At 47.6% G+C, this 18,895-nt stretch overlaps 1 protein-coding gene across 5 annotated transcripts in view; it reads left to right on the plus strand.

Moving 5' to 3' along the window:
• ARHGEF18 (Rho/Rac guanine nucleotide exchange factor 18) overlaps nucleotides 1-18,895 on the plus strand; it is a 100,637-nt gene that overhangs the window by 60,420 nt on the left and 21,322 nt on the right. For all 5 annotated transcript variants that reach the window (XM_086409490.1, XM_086409492.1, XM_086409491.1 and 2 more), the window contains one exon: nucleotides 18,189-18,327. In XM_086409490.1, coding sequence (XP_086265616.1) covers nucleotides 18,189-18,327 — 139 coding nt within the window. The remainder of the gene's footprint in view (nucleotides 1-18,188; nucleotides 18,328-18,895) is intronic.

Raw genomic sequence — 18,895 nt, forward strand, 5'->3', positions numbered from 1 at the left:
TGTTACCCACCATTCTACTTTGTGTCTCTGAGAATCTGCCTACACTCAGCCCCTCGTATATGTAAAATCATGCAGTATTTGTCCTTTTGTGACTGGCTTGTTTCACAGAGCATGATGTCCCCGGGGCTCATCCAGCTTGTAACAGGCATGAGAATTTCCTTCGTTTTTAAGGCTGGGTACTGTTCCATCTTATGGATATATCTCATTTTGTTTATCCATTTATCTGTTCACGGACCCTTGGGTTGCTTCCACCTCCTGGCTGTTGTGAATCACGATGCTATGCACATGGGTGTGCAGATACCTGTTGGAGTCCCTGCTGTCAGTTCTCTTGGGTCCATACCCAGAAGTGGAATTGTTGGACCGCATGGTAATTCGTTTGACTTCTTGAGGAACTGCCAAACTTTCCCAAAGCAGCCGCACCGTTTTACATTTCCACCAGCAACGTAGGAGGATTCCAGTTTCTCTGCATCCTCCCCTACCCTTGTCATTTTACATCATCCCATGCTAGTGGGTGTGAAGTGGCATTTCATCGTGGTTTTGATTTGCATTTTCCTAACAATAGGGATGTTGAACTGCTTTTCACAGGCTTATTGGCTACTTCTCGATATCTTTTTTTTTTTTTTTAAGTATGTATTTATTTGGCTGCGCTGGGTTGCAGCATGCAGGCTCTTTTACCTGTGGCATGCAGGATTTTAGTTATAGCATGCGGAGTCTTTTAGTTGCACCATTTCTGTATGTTCTTTGGAGAAATATGTATTCACACCCTTTGCCCGTTTTTGAATCAGTCGTTCGGTTTTTCATTGTTGGATCGTAAGGCTTCTCTACGCTAGTTGGGCCTGACACCAGAGAGTTGTAAGAACTTAAAAGCAAGTCTCAGATACCCATGACCTCTGACATTTCTGGGCATCCCAGCAGAAGCATCTGGCATCTGGCAAGTGTGGTCTCAGGCCTGGGGAGGAAGCAGAAGGATTGGCCAGGGCCATCCCCCAACTAGAGACAGCCGACCCGCCATCATGCCTCCGTCACCCAGAAGAGTGGGTCATCAAAGCTGCGGTTGTAAGCCCTAAAGCCAGCATGCATCCCTGGGAAGAAATGGTGTCACAGCAGCCTTATTTCCTCCTCTGGCAGGTGACGGTCTGGTCAGTCGACCAGGAAAGTGGGGTGGAACACCGGGCGATGGGAAGGTCAGATCTGCTTCTAGACAACATTCTTGGGGTAGAAGGAAGTACACGGAGACGTTAAGATGATTCTGAGCTAATCACCCTTTAGCCAGGCTTATAATAAGTTGGGTGAAAGTTCCCAAAGGGCATTAATTAGGAAGTTAATTCCCCTGGAGAAGGAAATGGCAACCCACTGCATTATTCTTGTCTGGAGAATCCCATGGATAGAGGAGCCTGGTGGCTGCAGTCCATAGGGTCACAGAGTCGGACACAACTGAGTGACTGAGCACATGTGCTCACATTTGGTGAGTTAATTAGAGGGAGACCGCTCCTGGGTTCCATCCTCTGCTCTGTCCTGACCAGTCATTTACCATGTAATTTAGAAAGACACAGATGTGGAAGGTTTGCTTATCAAAGCTTTAGGGTGGCCCCCATCTCTGTGTCATCAGAGCCCCCAGGTCTCAGTGACTGAAGCCAGCAAGGTGGGCTTCAGGGCAAGGAATGTTTCAGTTTCCATGTCTGGGTCTCATGTGGCCTTTCCCACCCTGGGCACTGTGGACATTTGGGGCCGGATGGTTCTCTGTGGTTGGGGTGCCGAGCAGTATCCTTAGTAGTGACCTAGGATGTCAGGAGCACCCCCGACCCCCGATGATGATCTCGACTGTTTTCAGATGCTGCCAAATGTCCCCCAAATGCCAAATTACCCCAGGATGAGAACCATTGGTCTAAATTAGCAGCTAGGGAAATACAGGATGGAGAACGAGGACTGAATGACAGCCTGTGAGAAAACAGCCTGTGGATTTCAGTTGATGAAGCAGTGCTTCTGAGATGAACTCCCTTTGCCCGCTGTTCTGCACTACATGCAGCAGCCAGGGACCCTGAGGGCCATCGTTGCCATGTCTTGCCCCATCCAGTCCCCAGGCAGCTCTGCAAAGCAGTCTGTCCAGCTCTGGAGTCTCGTCCACTCCTTGGCTTCAGGTACTGTCGTCTGCCCAAGTCTCCATCCCTCTTCTGGACTGTCTCTTGAGGGCCCCATTCCTGCCTCTAGCTGTCACCTGAGACCTCCCAAGCAGCTTGGGCGACTCCCATCCTAGGTCAAAGTCACCACCTGTCCCCTCTCCCTGCCCTGAGTCTGCCCCTGCCCATCCCCCGTGTCAGCAGTCCTGGCACTCTCCACCCCTGGCTCCTTCCATTACTGCTCCCTGGTTGCATCAGCCGCTTCCAGAGGCAAATCTGATCTAGGACCCTCATGCATAAACTTTTCTGTAGCTTCAGTTTCAAGGAGAAAGTATAAACCCGAGGCACCTTTAAAGGCCCATGACAGTGTCCCTCCCCCCCTGCCCACTTTGTTTCTCCTTGTTTCTCTTCTTCATACCCCGAGCCCCCTGCGGTGGAAGCGTGGAGTCTTAACCACTGGTCCACCAGGGAAGCCCCAGCACTTCTTTTTAAAAGTCATAGACCTTCAATATTTAAAGTAGATAAATGCACTTTTATTTGCCTGCCATTTGGTATAGATCCAACAGCCTTTCCATTAATGGAAATTTGTCAGGTTTCCTGCTTGAAACCAAACCTATGGTAGAGACTCTCCTCTCTAATTTCCTTTTAATCAGAAATTTAAAGAAGACTCCAGCCATCCAAATGCTAAATCGTTTGAAATAATTTTAGATCTTTAAAGAAAATCTAAAAAAAAAAAAAAAGGATCATGTAGAAATTCCCTGGCGGTGCAGTAGCTGGGCCTCAGCACTTTCACCACCAGCTCCTGGGTTCAATCCTTGGTGGTGGAACTAGGATCCCATAAACCTCACAGCTTCAGCAAAAAAAAAAAAATAAGATTGTGCAGAGTTCCCTACATTCAGCTTCCTCCTACATTCAGCTTCCTCCTAATATTAACCTTTTCTTTTTTTTTTTTAACTATAAAGGTCATATGGCCATCACAGGGAATTTGGAAAACAGAAAAATGAGGGGAAATACCCACAATCCCTTGCAACTGCGGCTAGCTGTCAGTCTGTTGTGTCCCCTCCCAGGGTTATCTTTCCTTACTCCCGTTTTCCTATTTTCCTGCAGTGTTGTTCTCGTCGGTACATTTATTTGGAGAAGCAGTTTACTGACACAGATCTGAAATCATAAAGCGTTTTCTAATCTCTGCCTTTGCAATTCTGTCCCCTTGACGCTTGCGTATGTTATTGAAATACATGGCTCTGACATCTGACTACAGGGAAATGATTAAAACGATACAAAGACCATGCCCTGTGCTGTGCTCAGTCATGTTCGACTCTTGCAACCCCATGGACTATAGCCCAGCAGGCTCCTCTGTCCATGGGATTCTCCAGGCAAGAATACTGGAATGGGTTGCCATTCCCCTCTCCAGGGGATCTTCCCAACCCAGGGATCGAGCCTGTGGCTCCTGCAATGGCAGGCGGATTCTTTACCTTCTGGGGTATATTCACTGTGATGACAGCTGTCAGCGTACCACCCAGGCAAACAGATATTGGGGCAGAGTCATTTGTGAATGATGACAAGAGTATTGGCTGGTTTTTAATTTTATCTTTAAAAAAAAAATTTTTTTTTTTAAGTTCATTCCTCTACTATAATTGAGGGATCAAATCCAGATAACAGTGACAGAGGTGACATTTTTGCATGAGCCCTTACCTGAGTTTCCTGAGGACCATTTCTTTTCAGCCAGCAATCTGTGCAGGTAAGGAGTTTGGACTGCATTTTTCTCCAGGAGCATAATATGCAGCTGCCTGGATTTAAGCCCAAGAATGTTCTGCTTTGTTCTTTTTTTTTTTCTTTAAGATGACTCACCAATAGCAGTTTGCTTTAGTTAGCTCTTATCTTTACAAAACAAGAATAATTTAGAGAAATTCCATCTTGACATTAGATATTAATTTAGAGATGTACCTTATTTATTGGTGGAATAATTAAGCCAGTGTTTCCCCCCCACCCCGCCCCCGCCAGAAAAAACTTTCAAGTTAAGGTTTATTAAGAATGTTAAGAACTGACTGTAGGCAGTACACCAGCTGCTTAATTAACATAATTAACATCTACTGACTGGGTACTAAAATCTAGCTGTGCCTGACTGCCCTACCTCAGCCTCTTTTTTTCCCAGCAATGTCAGAGTAATATTTTTCTACACATCATGTCCCTGTGAGGAAATGATGCTAAACTACTTGAGGGATAATGGGGACAGACTGGCCCACTTCTGCCAGAATAAAGGTCTCACGTGAATGTTTCCAGTTAGAGTATGTTTTACGCCACAAAGCATCCCTAACTCTCAGATGTCCTAGAAGGAAAAGGAGCTTTGAACAGTTTTCATGGAAGAGTGTGTTTTCTCCCCATGCACCCAAGTTTTTCCGTAGTGTGCCATCAAAATTTCCTAATCAGAGGTCACCTCACAATGTAGAAAGAGCCTCCTCCATCTCTCAGAATTCTGGGGCTGGAGGAGCCCAAGGGAAACAAGGTTCTGATCTTGGAAGGCTAGAGACAAGACCACCCACAGCCCCTCCCTCTCTTTCCCCTGACAAACTAGAGGCGGCCTGGCCCACCACCCCAATTTCAGATGGGTAGTGGGATTCCATCTGGTCTGCTTTCAGACACAGAGGTTTAAAACCTGCCAGGAGGAATTTCCCTGGTGAGCCAGTGGTTAGGACTCTGAGCATTCAATGCTGAGGGCCAGGGTTCAAACCGTGATCTGGAAACTAAGATCCCACATGCCACAAGCTGCACAGCATGGCCTAGATAGATAAATAAGTAAATAAATAAACCCATAACAAAGGCTGAGCGCCAAAGAATTGATGCCTTTGAACAGTGGAGCTGGAGAAAACTCTTGAGAGTTCCTTGGACAGCAAGGAGATCAAACCAGTCAATCCTAAAGGAAATCAACCCTGAATATTCATTGGAAGGACTGATGCTGAAGCTGAAGCTCCAATACTCTGGCCACCTGATTGGAAGAGCTGACTCATTGGAAAAGACGCTGATGCTGGGAAAGATTGAGGGCAGGAGGAGAAGTGGGCAACAGAGGATGAGATGGTTAGATAGCATCACTAACTCAATGGACGTGAATTTGAGCAAACTCCAGGAGATAGTGGAGGACAGGGAAGCCTGGTGTGCTGCAGTCCTTGGGTTTGCAGAGAGTCAGATATGACTCAGCAACTGACCAAACAACAACAAAAATAAATCAAACCTGCCAGGAAAGCCAGGTGGGCCAAGGGCAAGGGCAGAGTGTCTGCCCAGTTCCCAAGGGTGGGGCTGTCTCTGGGCCATGTGGGGGGGTGAGGCTGTCCTCATCAAGTCAGCTAGGGTAACAAGAGAGCCACAGAGACCCCAGGAGAAGTGTGCAAAGGTGACCACGTGTCTTTAAAGTGAAATAACCAAGAACAGGCTGGACAGGCTTGTACCTGACTACTGCAGGCCTCACCCTTGGATGTCTGCCTTTGACCTTCCCAGCAGGGCTGAGATCTGCCTGTGTAGCTGTGCCCTGAGCCCAAAGATGGCCAGTGATGTCACACAGAGATGAGTGACACCCACCCCTTACCCTCATGGGGGTCAAGGTTCAATGAGGCCTGAGTGATGCAGTGAAAGTGGGGGAGGGTAAAGAAACCACCAAAAGGCCTAGACCTTGAGGGTGGGAAGCAGGGCAGGGCAACCCAGAGGGACTCTGGCCTGGCCCCAAAGCTGGCGAAGCAAAGGGGCGCCTGGGCCAGGGTCCCCAAGGCCTCCGAGGGTGGACATGGTGGCAAGAGGTGAGGCCTAGGAAGGGCCCACATCCCAGAGAGTCTGTCTGATGCAGGCCAAGGACTCAGGACTGCATCCTGAAGCCATGGGGACTACTAGCCAGGTGCGTGGGAAGCCAAGCAGGCAGCAGGTGAGGAGGGACGGGGCTGGCAAGTCTGGGCGGGCAGCCTCTCGAGGTCACAGCCTTGGCCAAACGGCCAGGGCGTGTCTCACTGGTACAGAGGGAGGGCCCTACACAGAGGGGCAGGGGCTCCCGAAGAGCCCAGGGAGGGGCCCCAGGGACAATGGGGGAAAGAAAGGGTGTGTGCAGAGGGGGCCCCGCCTCTCCTGGGAAGTGTGTCAAGTCTGAGTTCCCTGGTTGGGGAGGCCACATACCCCCAGCTCACCAGAGTGCTTTTGGCTCAGTAGAGCTCTTTGAGCTGTTTTTCTTTTGGCTGCAAGTCTTGTGGGATCTTAGCTCCCCGACCAGGGATCGAGCCTGCAACCCCTGCATTGAAAACACAGGGTCTTTTTTTCCCCACAATCAGGAAGATTCCAGACTGTCTGCATTGTGATGGGGGGAACAGACTGTGGAAATGGGCCACGGGGGTTACCCAGCTGCTAATAAGGATCTATCCCAGGAGAATATCCGTTGCTGATCGGAAGTGTGTCATGCAGGTGTCCATCACAGCTTAATTTATAACCACAGGAAACATTACAACACAACATTAGAGGAGCATGTGTGCTCAATCTCTCAGTCAAGTCTGACTTCTTACGACCCCCATGGACTATAGCCCACCAGGCTCCTCTGTCCATGGGATTCTCCAGGACAATACTGGACAGTTCTTCAGGACAATTCTCCAGGAGAATACTGGAGTGGGTTGCCATTTCCTCCTCCAAGGGATCTTCCCCACCCAGGGATCAAACCCACATCTCTCATGACATCTCCTGTACTGGCAGGTGGATTCTTTACCACCGCGCCACCTGGGAAGCCTATTAGAGGAGTGGTCGTCTCCAATAAGTGATTTTACAGCCATTGCAGAAGACTTCATACAAAAGCCACAGTACAAGCTTTCCGCAGTGTGTTTCACAGGCTGACAGAATGTTTATGACACATCTTCAGCAGAAAGGCGGGATGCAAAATTGAGTTTGGCAAGAGCTCACCCCCATGTGAGGTCCAACTGTGGGAAAAGGTTGTTTTTGCAGATCAGAAATGGTTGATGGTGGATGACAGCATGACCTCCTCATTGAAATGAACAGAAATAAAGATGGAAAAGAATGTGCTGAAACAGGAGCGGTGGTTCCGTGTGGTTTGTGGAATCCTGGGCAGTTGCTATTAAGTGTTTAATAATTATGGGAAAGCGACAATTCCTCACCTGTTACCGTCACCTGTTGCATAGGGCAGCCCCCCAGGAGAACCTGCTTCCATACCCGCCCACAGGCCTGTCCTGCATGGACACCATCCTGCGCTTTCTTTCCTCCAAGCATCGCTCCCAACCTTCTACCCCTTCCTTTCCAGTCACAGCTGGGACCCCTTGGTGGGTCTGTCAACCTTCCAGGCATGCCCCACCGGGCCCTCGTGGGGGCCTGGGGCCCCCTGTGTGCCACCCTCTCTGGTACTTTTTAGAAAATCGTGTGGCTTCCTGGGTGCCACTTTGGGGCAGTGAACTCACTGGACTTGGCCGTGGCCCAAGGTAAATGCCCAGGCAGGCCTGGCCGGCCAGTGGCTTAGCCCTCCTGGCTCTGGTTATCTCACTGACGTTGCTGTGACCTAAGGTGACCCAGCCTTGTGTGCCCCACGCTGGTGGTTTACTGAGGTGCTGGCAGGCACCTGGAACGCCCCCCTGGTTTTTCACCTGTGCTGCTGCTGCAGGTGGGAACTGCCCCACACCCCCCATCTTTGCTGGATCTCTTGGTATTTCCTCTATAGTAATTTCACCAAGACAGTTTTGTGTTAATTCATCTCTCTGTCTTTATTTACAAACAAAATCTGGGGCAACTTCTCTGCTGCGTGTCATCCGTGAATTTGATAAGCAAGGCTCCTATGGTCTCATCTCAGTCAAGGCCAAGGACAGAGCCCTTTGGCATTCTACTGGAGACCCTCTTTCTGTGTAAGATCAGTCCACTGCCAAGCCTGAGTGTTTGTGGACACCCAGTAAACTTTTTAAAATATTTATTTACTTGGCTGTACCGAGTCTTAGTTGCAGCACACAGGATCTTCATTGCAGCTTGTGGAACCTTTTTAGTTGTGGCATGCGGGCTCTTACTTGTAGCATGTGGGATCTTAGTTCTGTGGCCAGGAATTGAACCCGGGTGGTCCCCTGCATTGGAAGTGCAGAGTCTTAGTCACAGGACCAGCAGGGAAGTGTGGTCCCAGTAAATTTTAAAGTCCCTCAAGCTGTGCTCATGGGTTCTTAATCCCCCTGTGAATTTACAAGGATGTCACAAGGGACTCAGCCAGCACCTAACTTATACCCCAGGGGCCCGTATCCACTCTGTCTCCCCACTGTGCCCAGAACCGCCCAGGGACTAGCAGGCCATTTGCTGTAGCGACCATGAGCACCTTCTCTCTGTCTACTCTCCTCTAGTGCTGCAGAGCACACCTCTCGGAGTTGTCTTGATTTGTTCCAAGGAACAGGAAACCTAAGATTCTCAGCCCATTATGTCCCATGCTCACATCCCAGAAGGCTTTTTTTTTTTTTTTGCCACAGATTAACATAGAGTTTGTAAGATTAACTTCCTTCCTCTTTGCCAATCAGGATGGCTTTGCCCGTCTGTCATCTCTGTCCTCCCCAGCTCCCCCAGAGGTGCTCCACACAGGCTCAGCCAGCTGTGTCCATGTCCCACTTGAGCATCGTTCAGTCTAGGGACTTCACTTGGTGCCATCTGTGTCCCTGGGCTGTGCTGTGCCTGGCCCTGAGGAGCTGAGGTCAAGTACGCATGCCTAGTCCTGCCTTGAGCCTTGATGATCTTCGAAGTGTGTTGTTTCTGTTCCTTCGCAGTCCAGGGGCCATCTCACCTGCACGGAATGAAGACGGAAACCACAGTGAAGAAGTCTCATTTCTTTTGTGTGGACACACTCTGAGTCCCTTAATGGGATGTTAATAGTCATAAAATACACTAAAAACTTGTCATCTTAACCATCTTAAGGGCACAATTCAGTGGCTGAAAGTACTTTCACAACACAGTGTGACCATTCCCACCATTCATCTCCAGAACTTGAGTCTCGAAATACTGGAACTCCATCCCCATGAAACACTCACTCCCTGGCCCCTCGCCCCGCCCCCGCCTCACCGTCCACTTCCTGTCTCTGAGGATCTGACTCCTCCAGGGACCACCTGTGAGTGGGATCAGACCCTGTGTCCTTCTGTGTCTGGTTTCTCTCACTGAGCATCATGTCCCCAAGGCTTATCCACAGTGTGGCAGGGCTCAGCATCTCCTTCCTTTTTTTTTTTAAGACTAAAATAAAATCCCAGTGCTATGAATGGACCACATCTGTTAATCCATTCCTCCACCTATAGACACTTGGGTTGCTCCCGCCTCAGCATTACTGTGAATAACACCACTGCTGAACATGGGTATCCCTAAATAAATATTTTCAATTGCTTGTCTCCTCCCTCTGCCAAGAAGGGCCTGGCCCATTCTAGTCCTTTTTAAACATAACTCGGAGTGTCCACACACATATCTTTTCAAAAATTATTCTTTTGCTTTTAATAAGGCTCAGTTCTCCCTGAACTTAAAAAAAAAAAATTAACTATTTGTTTGGGATTAGTCTTCAATTTATAAAAAAAGTTACAAAAAAAGAAAGTACAGAGTTTGCATATATCTCCCACTCAGTTTCCCGATGCTCACATTCCTGCAGGACTTCTTCTTCTTTTTTTTTTTTTGTCTGACTTTATTTGCATATTTACTTTAATGCCTTTATTTACATTTATAGAAATATAAATATTCCTAATATTTATTCATGGCTGTGCTGGGTCTTTATTGCTGCACTGAAGCTTTCTCTACTTGTGGCAAGCGGGGTTACTCTCCAGTTGTGGAGCGCAGGGGCTTCTCATTGCAGTGGCTTCTCTTATTGCAGAGCACGGGCTTCAGCAGTTGCAGCTCGCACACTCCAGAGGGCAGGCTCATTAACTGTGGCACCCAGACTCAGTTGCTCCAAGACATGTGGGATCTTCCCAGAGCAGGGATCGGATCCTCGTCCCCTGCATTGGCAGGTGGATTCCAGTCCACTGCAGGGAAGTCCGAGGTTGGCTCTTTTATCTCAGTACAATGCCTGTGAGATCCACCCTGACTGTTGTGTGGTGTATTCTGTCGTGTGGGTAGACCGAAGTTTGTCTAGCCTTTTACTCCATGAAGGACCCATGTATTGTTTCTAGTTTGGGCTTCAAAGAAGCAGTGAACAGTGGTGCATAGGTGTTTGTCTGGACTGAAGTTTTGCATTCTCTGAGATAAATACCTAGGAATGCAATTGTTTTGTTTTCTTTACAAACCGCCCAATTGTTTTCCAGAGCGACTGCACTCTCTACATTCTCACCAGCCATGTATGAGCAATCCAGTTTCTCCACATCCTCGCAAGCAATTAGCATCATCACTGTTTTTTTATTTTAACTATCCTGGTAGTGATGGTCCCTGGTGGTTTTGGTTTGCATTTGACGGTTGAGTGATGTTGAACATCATTTCATGTGCTTTTTTTACATCATCATTCAATATCTTCTTCGCTGAAATGTAGTCTTCATCTCTTCTGCTCATTTTTCTAAATGGGTTGTTTGTATTTTTACGATTGGATTTTGAGAGTCTGTTATATATTCTAGATGCTAGTCCTTCATCAGGCAGTTTGCAAATTTCTTCCCAAGCCTCTTTCCATCCTTTTAAGAGATCTTCCACAAGCAAACATTTTTAATCATGATGAAGACAGTTTAAAAAAATTTTTTTTCTTTTGTGGATCAGGCTGCTGGTGTCACAGCAAAGAACTCTTTACCATTTCAGCCCCAGTTCCTAAAGATTTTCTCCTATGTTAGTTCTGAATACTTCAATGGTTCTAAATCTGTGGTCCATTTTGAGTTTTTGTTTGTGAAAAACATGAAGTTTTTAGGTTGAAGTTCATGTTTATGCCCACAGACATGGCCATTTGTCCTTTCTATGTTTAACTTCCAGAATTATCCATAGAGAATATGGAATATTTTGTATGATTGTGATTTGCAAGCATATCACTTGATGGTATAACCCACATGTCCTGTACAGTATTTATGCAAAAAATATGGTATTTGCTACCATATTATCCTTTTGCTATACATGAGGGAGCTTTCAACATGGCTCTCTAAATCACTCAGTATTAAACATTAATTCTCAACTTGCAAATCTTCATTCCAGTACCAGTTAACTGTGGACGGTGACGTTATGGGTTATTTCTACTTTTATACTGTTTTGTGATGCTTAAGTCTTCTGCACACACAGTCAAGAAAATACCACTTTTTTTTTTTTTTTTTTATAGTGGTGTTTGCTGGTTTGACGTAATTGGGAGTAAGGGGGCTGTGTATTTTGTTAATTGGGTGATTTCAGATCCACAAAGAATGTTCTTTCTGGCTTACTCTTCTAAACCACAGTATGCCTTTTTTTTTTTTAGTTGTTTTCCTTGTCCTTTGAGGCAGGGGGTTAAGATTTGGGGCTTGGCTGTTGGTTTTGTTTTTTGGGGTTGTTGTTTTTTTTTTTGCCTCCTATATTTTTTCTTTTTCTTTTTTATGCCACCTCGGTTGTATAACATACAATGAAGCAAGGCAGAGAAATCAATGAGTTGTCTCAGCATCGATTCAGTCTGTTCTCAGGCAGCCGCCAAGCCTGGAGCTGTGAACTGAAAACTCCACTTGGCATCAGATTTTCTTAATTGTCTCTGGAACACTCTCCCTGCAGCCTGTGCTTGCTAGAACTCTCTAGAGACAGGCGGCACTCACAGCCTGGGAGAGAAGTTTTCGCAAACACAAAGAATGGAGGTGGTGGGAGGAGGACCCAGGACCTCACCCAAATGGGAGAAATGGGGGAGCTGTTCTGAAGCCAAGCCTCCAAAACTGCTGGGCGGCTGGGGAAGTCTGGTCCTGCCTAAAGATGCCGCCAGTCTGATCCACTTGCTTGGCCTGCAGTAGAAAACTGCAGGAACGTGGTACCCTGGCCCAGCTGCCTCCCAGAGATGTTTCCAGTTGGTTTCCTATAGAGTGACAGGAGGAGTCTGCCATTTAGAATATTAAAAAAATTTTTAAAGTCTAGTTGATTTGCAATGTTGTGTTAGTTTCAGGTGTACTGCAAAATGATTCAGTAATACCAGGTGGATCAGTGGTAAAGAATCCACCCGCCAGTGCAGGAGACTTGGGTTCGATCTCCGGGCTGGAAAGATCCCCTGGAGAAGGAAATGGCCACCCACTCCAGTATTCTTGCCCAGGAAATCCCATGGACAGAGGAGCCTGGTGGGCTACAGTCATGTCATGGGGTTGCAAAACAGTCAGACACGATTTAGCAACCGAACAACAATACATGTATATCTATTCTTTTTCAGATTCGTTTCCATTATTGGTTATTATAAGATATTGAATATAGGTCCCCATGCTACACAGCAGGGGGGTATATGGTTGTTGGTATAACAACAGGGGGTATATCCTTGTTGGTTAGAATTTAAAATTCTTATTTGGAAGTCAGTGTTTCTGGAAACCAGTGTGGGTCTAGATTATAGAAGGACAGTTTAAGTCCAATTAAGATGGTCACTTGATGGGTTTCCTTGAAAATTAATTTTCAACAGGTCTGTAACTATTAAGTCATATTCATAGACTTTTCTTGTGGGTCCTTAACGATTCCCCCGGGGGTTGATGGGGTCCTGCTGGTGTATCAGGGGATTTATAGATGGCAGCTCACTCGGGAGCCTAAGTGGGATAGAAATTAGCCCCTGTTCACCTGAACTGCACAGCGTGGGGTCTGTCACCCAAGTAACATCTCAAGGTGGGATCACTTCAGCTCTCACACCAGCTTCGTCACCTGATTTGCTCAGAGACCACTCTTTAAGAAACCAAGACAAGACGGGTTTTTGTTTTTGTGGTTTTAGCAGCAAGGACGTTTTTAAAAGTGATTACGTTATTTGCTTTTATTCATTGAAGAACATTAGGAGGGATATGATTCATAACCCAGGGTGTGTGGGTGCTAAGTTGCTTCTGCAACCTGGTGGACTGTGTAGCCCTCCAGGCTCCCCTGTCCATGGGATTCTCCAGGCAAGAATACTGGAGTGGGTTGCCATGCCCTCCTCCAAGGCAACTTCCCAACCCAGGGATCAAACCCTTGTCTGTTGTGTCTCCTGCATTTGCAGGCGGAATCTTTACCGTCTGAGCCACCAGGCTTAGGATATATACCTGTATTATATGACCAGTCTGTCTGAGGCTCTCCCACACGGAAGCCCAACCCAGGGTAGCATCTTTTTTTATTATTATTATTATTGATTTTCTTTGGAGTACAGTTGCTTTACGATGTTGTGTCAGTTTCTGCTGTACTGCACAGTGACTCAGCCGTATGTTTACATATATCCCCTCTTTTTTGGATTTCCTCCCCATTTAGGTAACCACAGAGCACTGAGTAGAGTTCCTTGTATGGTAGGTTCTCATCAGTTAGCGATTTTATACCTACTATCAGTAGAGTGTGTATATGTTAATCCAAAGCTTCCAGCTCACCCGCTTCACCCCTTTCCCCTTTGATATCCATCCATTTGTTCTCTATGTCTGTGTCTATTTCTGCTTTGCAAATAAGATCATCTACACTATTTTTCTAGATTCCAGGTTTGAAAAAAAAAAAAATTCCTGAGAACGGACTGCTGTCTGTGTTTGTGGCTGAGAACAGGGTGTGTTTTTTCCTCCGGGCCAAGAACTTTTTCCATTTTTACCATTCACTTCTCTTTGTTGTCCCTCCCTCTCCTCTGGGTCCCCTCCACGGTGGACGGGTGGCCACAGTGGGCCAGGAGCACACCGGTCGATGGCACCTCTCAGCGGCAGGCAGAGGGTGCTAATTAAGCTCCCGGGTGGCTCCCATGGCAGTGCAGACAGCACCACCCAGATCCCAGCGCCCAGCCACTGCTCACCTGCCCCACCGTAGCTGTGCTGGTGTAGGAGAACACGATGGCAGGACAAATACAGATTCCTGGCTGTCTCAGAGTCAGGGACAGCAAGATTCACTCACAGTGGGTGTCAAGCCTACAGATCCCTTGGCTCCCTCTCCTCCTGCAGAAAGATGGCCCTTCCTCTCAGTTTACCCATTAACCATGATGCAATGCACATATCATACAATCCACCAATTTCAGTGTGCGGTGCAGTGGCTTTTAATGTTCTCAGAGTCACTGCAATCCATTTTATTGATTTAAAAAATGTTTTAATTAAAAACTGTTTCTTTGGCCACACCACGTGGCTTTCAGGATCTTAGTTCCCCAACCAGAGATCGAACCCCAGGTCCAGGACAGTGAAAGCGCCAATTCCTAACCACTGGACCATCAGGGAATTTCCCCCTTCTCATTTTTTTTCGTGAAGTCAAGTTTAGACCCCCCAGAAGAAACTCCATACCCATGAGCTGTCACCCTCCAATCTCCCCCAGTCCTGTTGTTGTGCTTAGGCGCTTCAGTCCTGTCCAGCTCTTTTTAATCCTATGGACTTGAGCCCACCAGGCTCCTCTGTCTGTGGGATTTTCTAGGCAAGGATAGTGCAGTGGGTTGCCATGCCCTCCTCCAGGGGTTCTTCCCAACTCAGGGATAGAGCCCAGGTCTCCCACACTGCATGCAGAATCTTTACCGTCTGAGCAACCAGGGAAGCCCCCAGTCCTAGGCACCTGTTAATCTGCTTTCTGCCTTTGTAGATGGACTTATCCTGCATGTTTCCTAGAGACGGGATCCTGCACTGAGAGATCTTATGTGCCTGACCTCTTTCACTCAGCAGGGTTTTTCCCAGGTCCATCCTCATAGGAGCATGTTTCAACCTTTCGTTCCTTCTTTGGCTGAGTACCTCGTATTCCACTGTATGGACGAACGACATTATTCTTGGATTCCGTGTTTGCAGATTCACCTGCTGGCTAAAATGTGTCTGTAACCCTCGAATCAGTACTTGTGCGGTGTTCACAGTCACGTGCAGAGATAGTTGAAGTGAAAAATGTGAGTCACTTAGGAGTTCCCTGGTAATCCGGTGACTAAGGCTCCAGCCTTACCATTTTGAAGAGTACAATCCAGTGGCATTAAGTACATTCACAGTGTCAGGCAACCATCACCACCATCCATCTCCAAAACTCTCTTCATTTTCCCCAATTGAAACTGTCCATGTTAAGCAAAACTTCTCATTCCCCTCCCCTACCCCGGGAACCCACCTCAGCCCATCCTGCATTCTGTCTCTGGGAGTCTGACTCCTCTTGGGACCTCCTAGAAGAGGAATCCGACCATCTTTGTCCTTTGGTGTCTGACTTACTTCACTGAGCATCGTGTCCTCACATTTTGTCCACGTTGCAGCAAGTGTCAGAATTTCATTCCTTTTTCTAGCTGAATAAAATCCTGTAAAACAGTGATTTCTTGGTGCCTACTTTGTGAGAGACCCTTTCTCCCTCCTACCAAGGAGACAGACAATAATGAGAGTAAATGAGTAAATCATGGCATACGTTGTCAGGGCCAACTCAGCATTGTGTTACCTGGAATTTTGTCCCTTCTCCCCTTCTGAGAGTCCAGGGGTACCTGGGATCCCTAAGCAAGACCAAGACGGAAGAACCTCAAAGTGTCTTCCCAACACCCCAAGGAGGCTCTGATTATACTTACTGTAGATTTAGTGTTATCCATCATTTTCTAAAAATTCTCTGGAAGCGGTGATTCTTTGAGGGCGTTCCTGGTTACCTTTTCTTCTGTGGGCTGTTCGATTACAGCAGAATCCATCCAACATCAGGCAGGACCTTGGGTCACAGGAACAGCCTACCAGCCACACCAGGACACTGGGCAAAGGCTTTGTCTCTGCGTTCGTCCCGTTTGTACATCCAGATAGATCATAATTGCCAAGGTGGAGTTCACTGGGTGTAGAAATGCTGGGAAGCACTTGCCAGGGACCATGGAGGCCTCGGTTTATGATTTTCACCTTTGCCAAACAGGTGTTGGTATATGGGCGACAGCTTCGTCACCTGTGTCTACCACGATAACAGGCACCATTAGCCATTTACGATCTCCATGTCAGGACGTCTGAAATCACTGAGCACGTGGCACCACCCAGTCTCCGTGCTACTCAGAACCAGAATCCCAACTACTTTCCTCGAGTGACATAGAGAAACCAGGGGACGGGGAAGGGATGCGTTGGGGACCCAGGAGCCAGATCTGGAATGCCAGTGGTCAGATTTCTTTTAAAGGCTGCTGTTTGTCTTAGAGCAAAGCTTTTAAATGTGGCTTTCAAAATTAGCCAAGCAGCCCATCCCAAGTAGGCTTGACTTACATGGTGGATTTGCCAAAAAAGAGGCAGCAAAAAATCAGCCTAATTAATGACAGCCTGGCTTTCTAAGAGCTGCAGTTTTCCATCAGTGAGGGAGGGATCAGTGGGCACCGTGCATCTAAATGTTCAGCACTTTTTTTTCCCCTGTACATATTTTTATTTTTGGCTGTGCTGGGTCTTGGTTACTGCTCAGGCTTTTATCTAGTTGCAGCGAGGGAGGCTACTCTCCAGTTTCGGTGCACCAGCTTCTCACTGTGGTGGCTTCTCTTGTCCCGGAGCACAGGCTCTAGGCATGCACGCTTTGGTAGTTACAGCACATGGGCTCAGTACTTGTGGCTTGCAGGCCCTAGAGCGGTGGCTCAGTGGTTGTGTTGCACAGGGTTAGTTGCCCCCATCACATGTGGGATCTTTCTGGACCAGAGATTGAACCCTTGTCCCCTGCATTGGCAGGTGGATTCTTAACCACTGGACTACCAGAGAAGTCCTTCAATACATATTTTTAAATTAAAAAAGGCAAAAATTACATTTGCACTTTTAAAACATTAATTCTAGCATCACATTTTTAAAAAATAATTTGAAATTATTTTACTTTCAAATTTCTCTTGGTCTCTTACTTGTGTTCAACATCCTTTCCGCTCGACATCCAGTCTGTTGCTACATTTCTGGTTTTGTTGTTTTTGTTTTTTATTGTGTGTGTGTGTGTATTGTGTTTGGGGGGTGTGTGTCCAAAATCCAGTATAATCATGACTTCAAGTATAGTTATAATAGATCAGTACTCGCCCATAGATTGTGACCTTAAAGTAACATGCAAGGCACTGCTAGTAACAAGTGTGAAAAAATTATAGATTTGAATCAGGTCGTCTTGTGAGTATATCATGGGCTTTCATTTATCAAATATAAATGGCATTGGGCTTCTTAATTATCAGTGTCCTTATTTATCAAGGTGAAGATAAGAGTGCCTAGTTTCACACTTACTGAGAGGATTGAATGAATTCACATGTGAGTAGAACACATTCAAGTTTATGATCTGTGGCAGGGTTGAGGGGGATAAGTTGCTATCAACAGTAACATGCCAACTCTGAAATTAACGAGCTGATGAGCACAGACAGCCCTGCTGGGCCCCTGTTGTGTGTTCGGTTGGTTTCCGATCACCTTCTACTATAGGATCAGAGCCTCAGGTTCTGTTAGCAATTACGAGCATCAGAGACCCAGTGGTCTCCACATCTCAGAATCACCCTGACAGCTGGTCTCAGATTAATTACAATCGCGTGTGTGATGTCGGTACGAGGTCCTTAGTCTGTGATCCTAAGATTCTCTGTGGCGGATATAAGCTGATCCTTACTATCTGCCCCCTCTCCCCACCAAGACAGAAAGGGTCTGGAGTGGGGGAGTTGCCGTTTTGTTGGTGTTTTACCCAAGGAGAAAATCCTATGCGATTTCCACACTGAACGGTCACAGTGGGGACCCACTTCCTGCCCTCCAGACCCACGGCTTCAGCCAATACAGTAAGAGAACCAGCTTGCCATTTCTAGAAGGATTCCCCCCCCCCCTGCTCCAGGGTATAAAAACAGCACAGAGCAGCCGAGTCTCAGTGCCCAGAGCGTGACCATGGGGAACGGGCATTCCAAGAGCGGCGACAGGGAGGGCGCGCCCCGCAGCCGCCCTGAGCTCTCCTTCTACGGCTCTCTCCCCAGGAAGTGGAGCGAGAGCATCTTCCTGGACAACGAGCTGCTGACCTCCAAGATCCTTTCGGCGCTGCGGCCCCAGTCGGAGCAGGGCCTCCCGACGGGCCACCTGCGCTACCCCGCCCACTTCCTCAGCACCCACTCTGTCTTTGCCTCCGTTGCAGCATCCCTGAAGGAGCACCCGAGGGCCACCCTCCTGTCTGATGGCAGCCCACGCCCGACCAGGAATGTCGGCATGACGGTCTCGCAGAAGGGGGGTCCACAGCCAGCACCCAGCCCAGCGGGAACCGGGACAAGACTCGGGTGAGTGGGTTACCCCCTTTGCCACCAGGAGCTGGCGAAGGGAGGAAGCGGGTAGGTGGGGAGGCTTCCTCAGGGACCCCTCGGACAGCCTCTCCGGAAGGAGACCCTCGGCAGGACCACACCACCAAAAGGCAAGGTTCCCATTAACACCTGCCTGGGAGATTCACTTCTCTTCCTTTTTCAAAAACAGTGTGTTCCGCACTGTTATATTTTAAATGGATAACCAACAAAGACCTACGCTATAGCACAGGGAGCTCTGCTCAGTGTCATGTGGCAACCTGGATAGGAGAGGGGTCTGGGGGAGAATGGATACATGTATATGTATGACTGAGTCCCTTCAGTGTTCACCTGAAACCATCATGACATTGTTAATCAGCTATACCCCAATATAAAATAAAAAGTTCAAAAGGGAAGGGAAAAAAAAGGTGTGTTCTGGGGTCCCCAGTCACTTGGAGCCAGTTTGCCTCCCGCTCTTGAAGAACCCTTGGACAGGGCTCCTTTCCGTCCTGCAGACCAGGCAGGAAGCCTGCTGGGGTCGCTGTGGAGTCTGTATCGTATTATTTATGCT

Source organism: Bos grunniens, chromosome 7, assembly GCF_055505025.1.
Source record: "Bos grunniens cultivar Pamir isolate PY7600 chromosome 7, Bosgru_T2T1.0, whole genome shotgun sequence".
NCBI classification, from domain to species: Eukaryota; Metazoa; Chordata; class Mammalia; order Artiodactyla; family Bovidae; genus Bos; species Bos grunniens.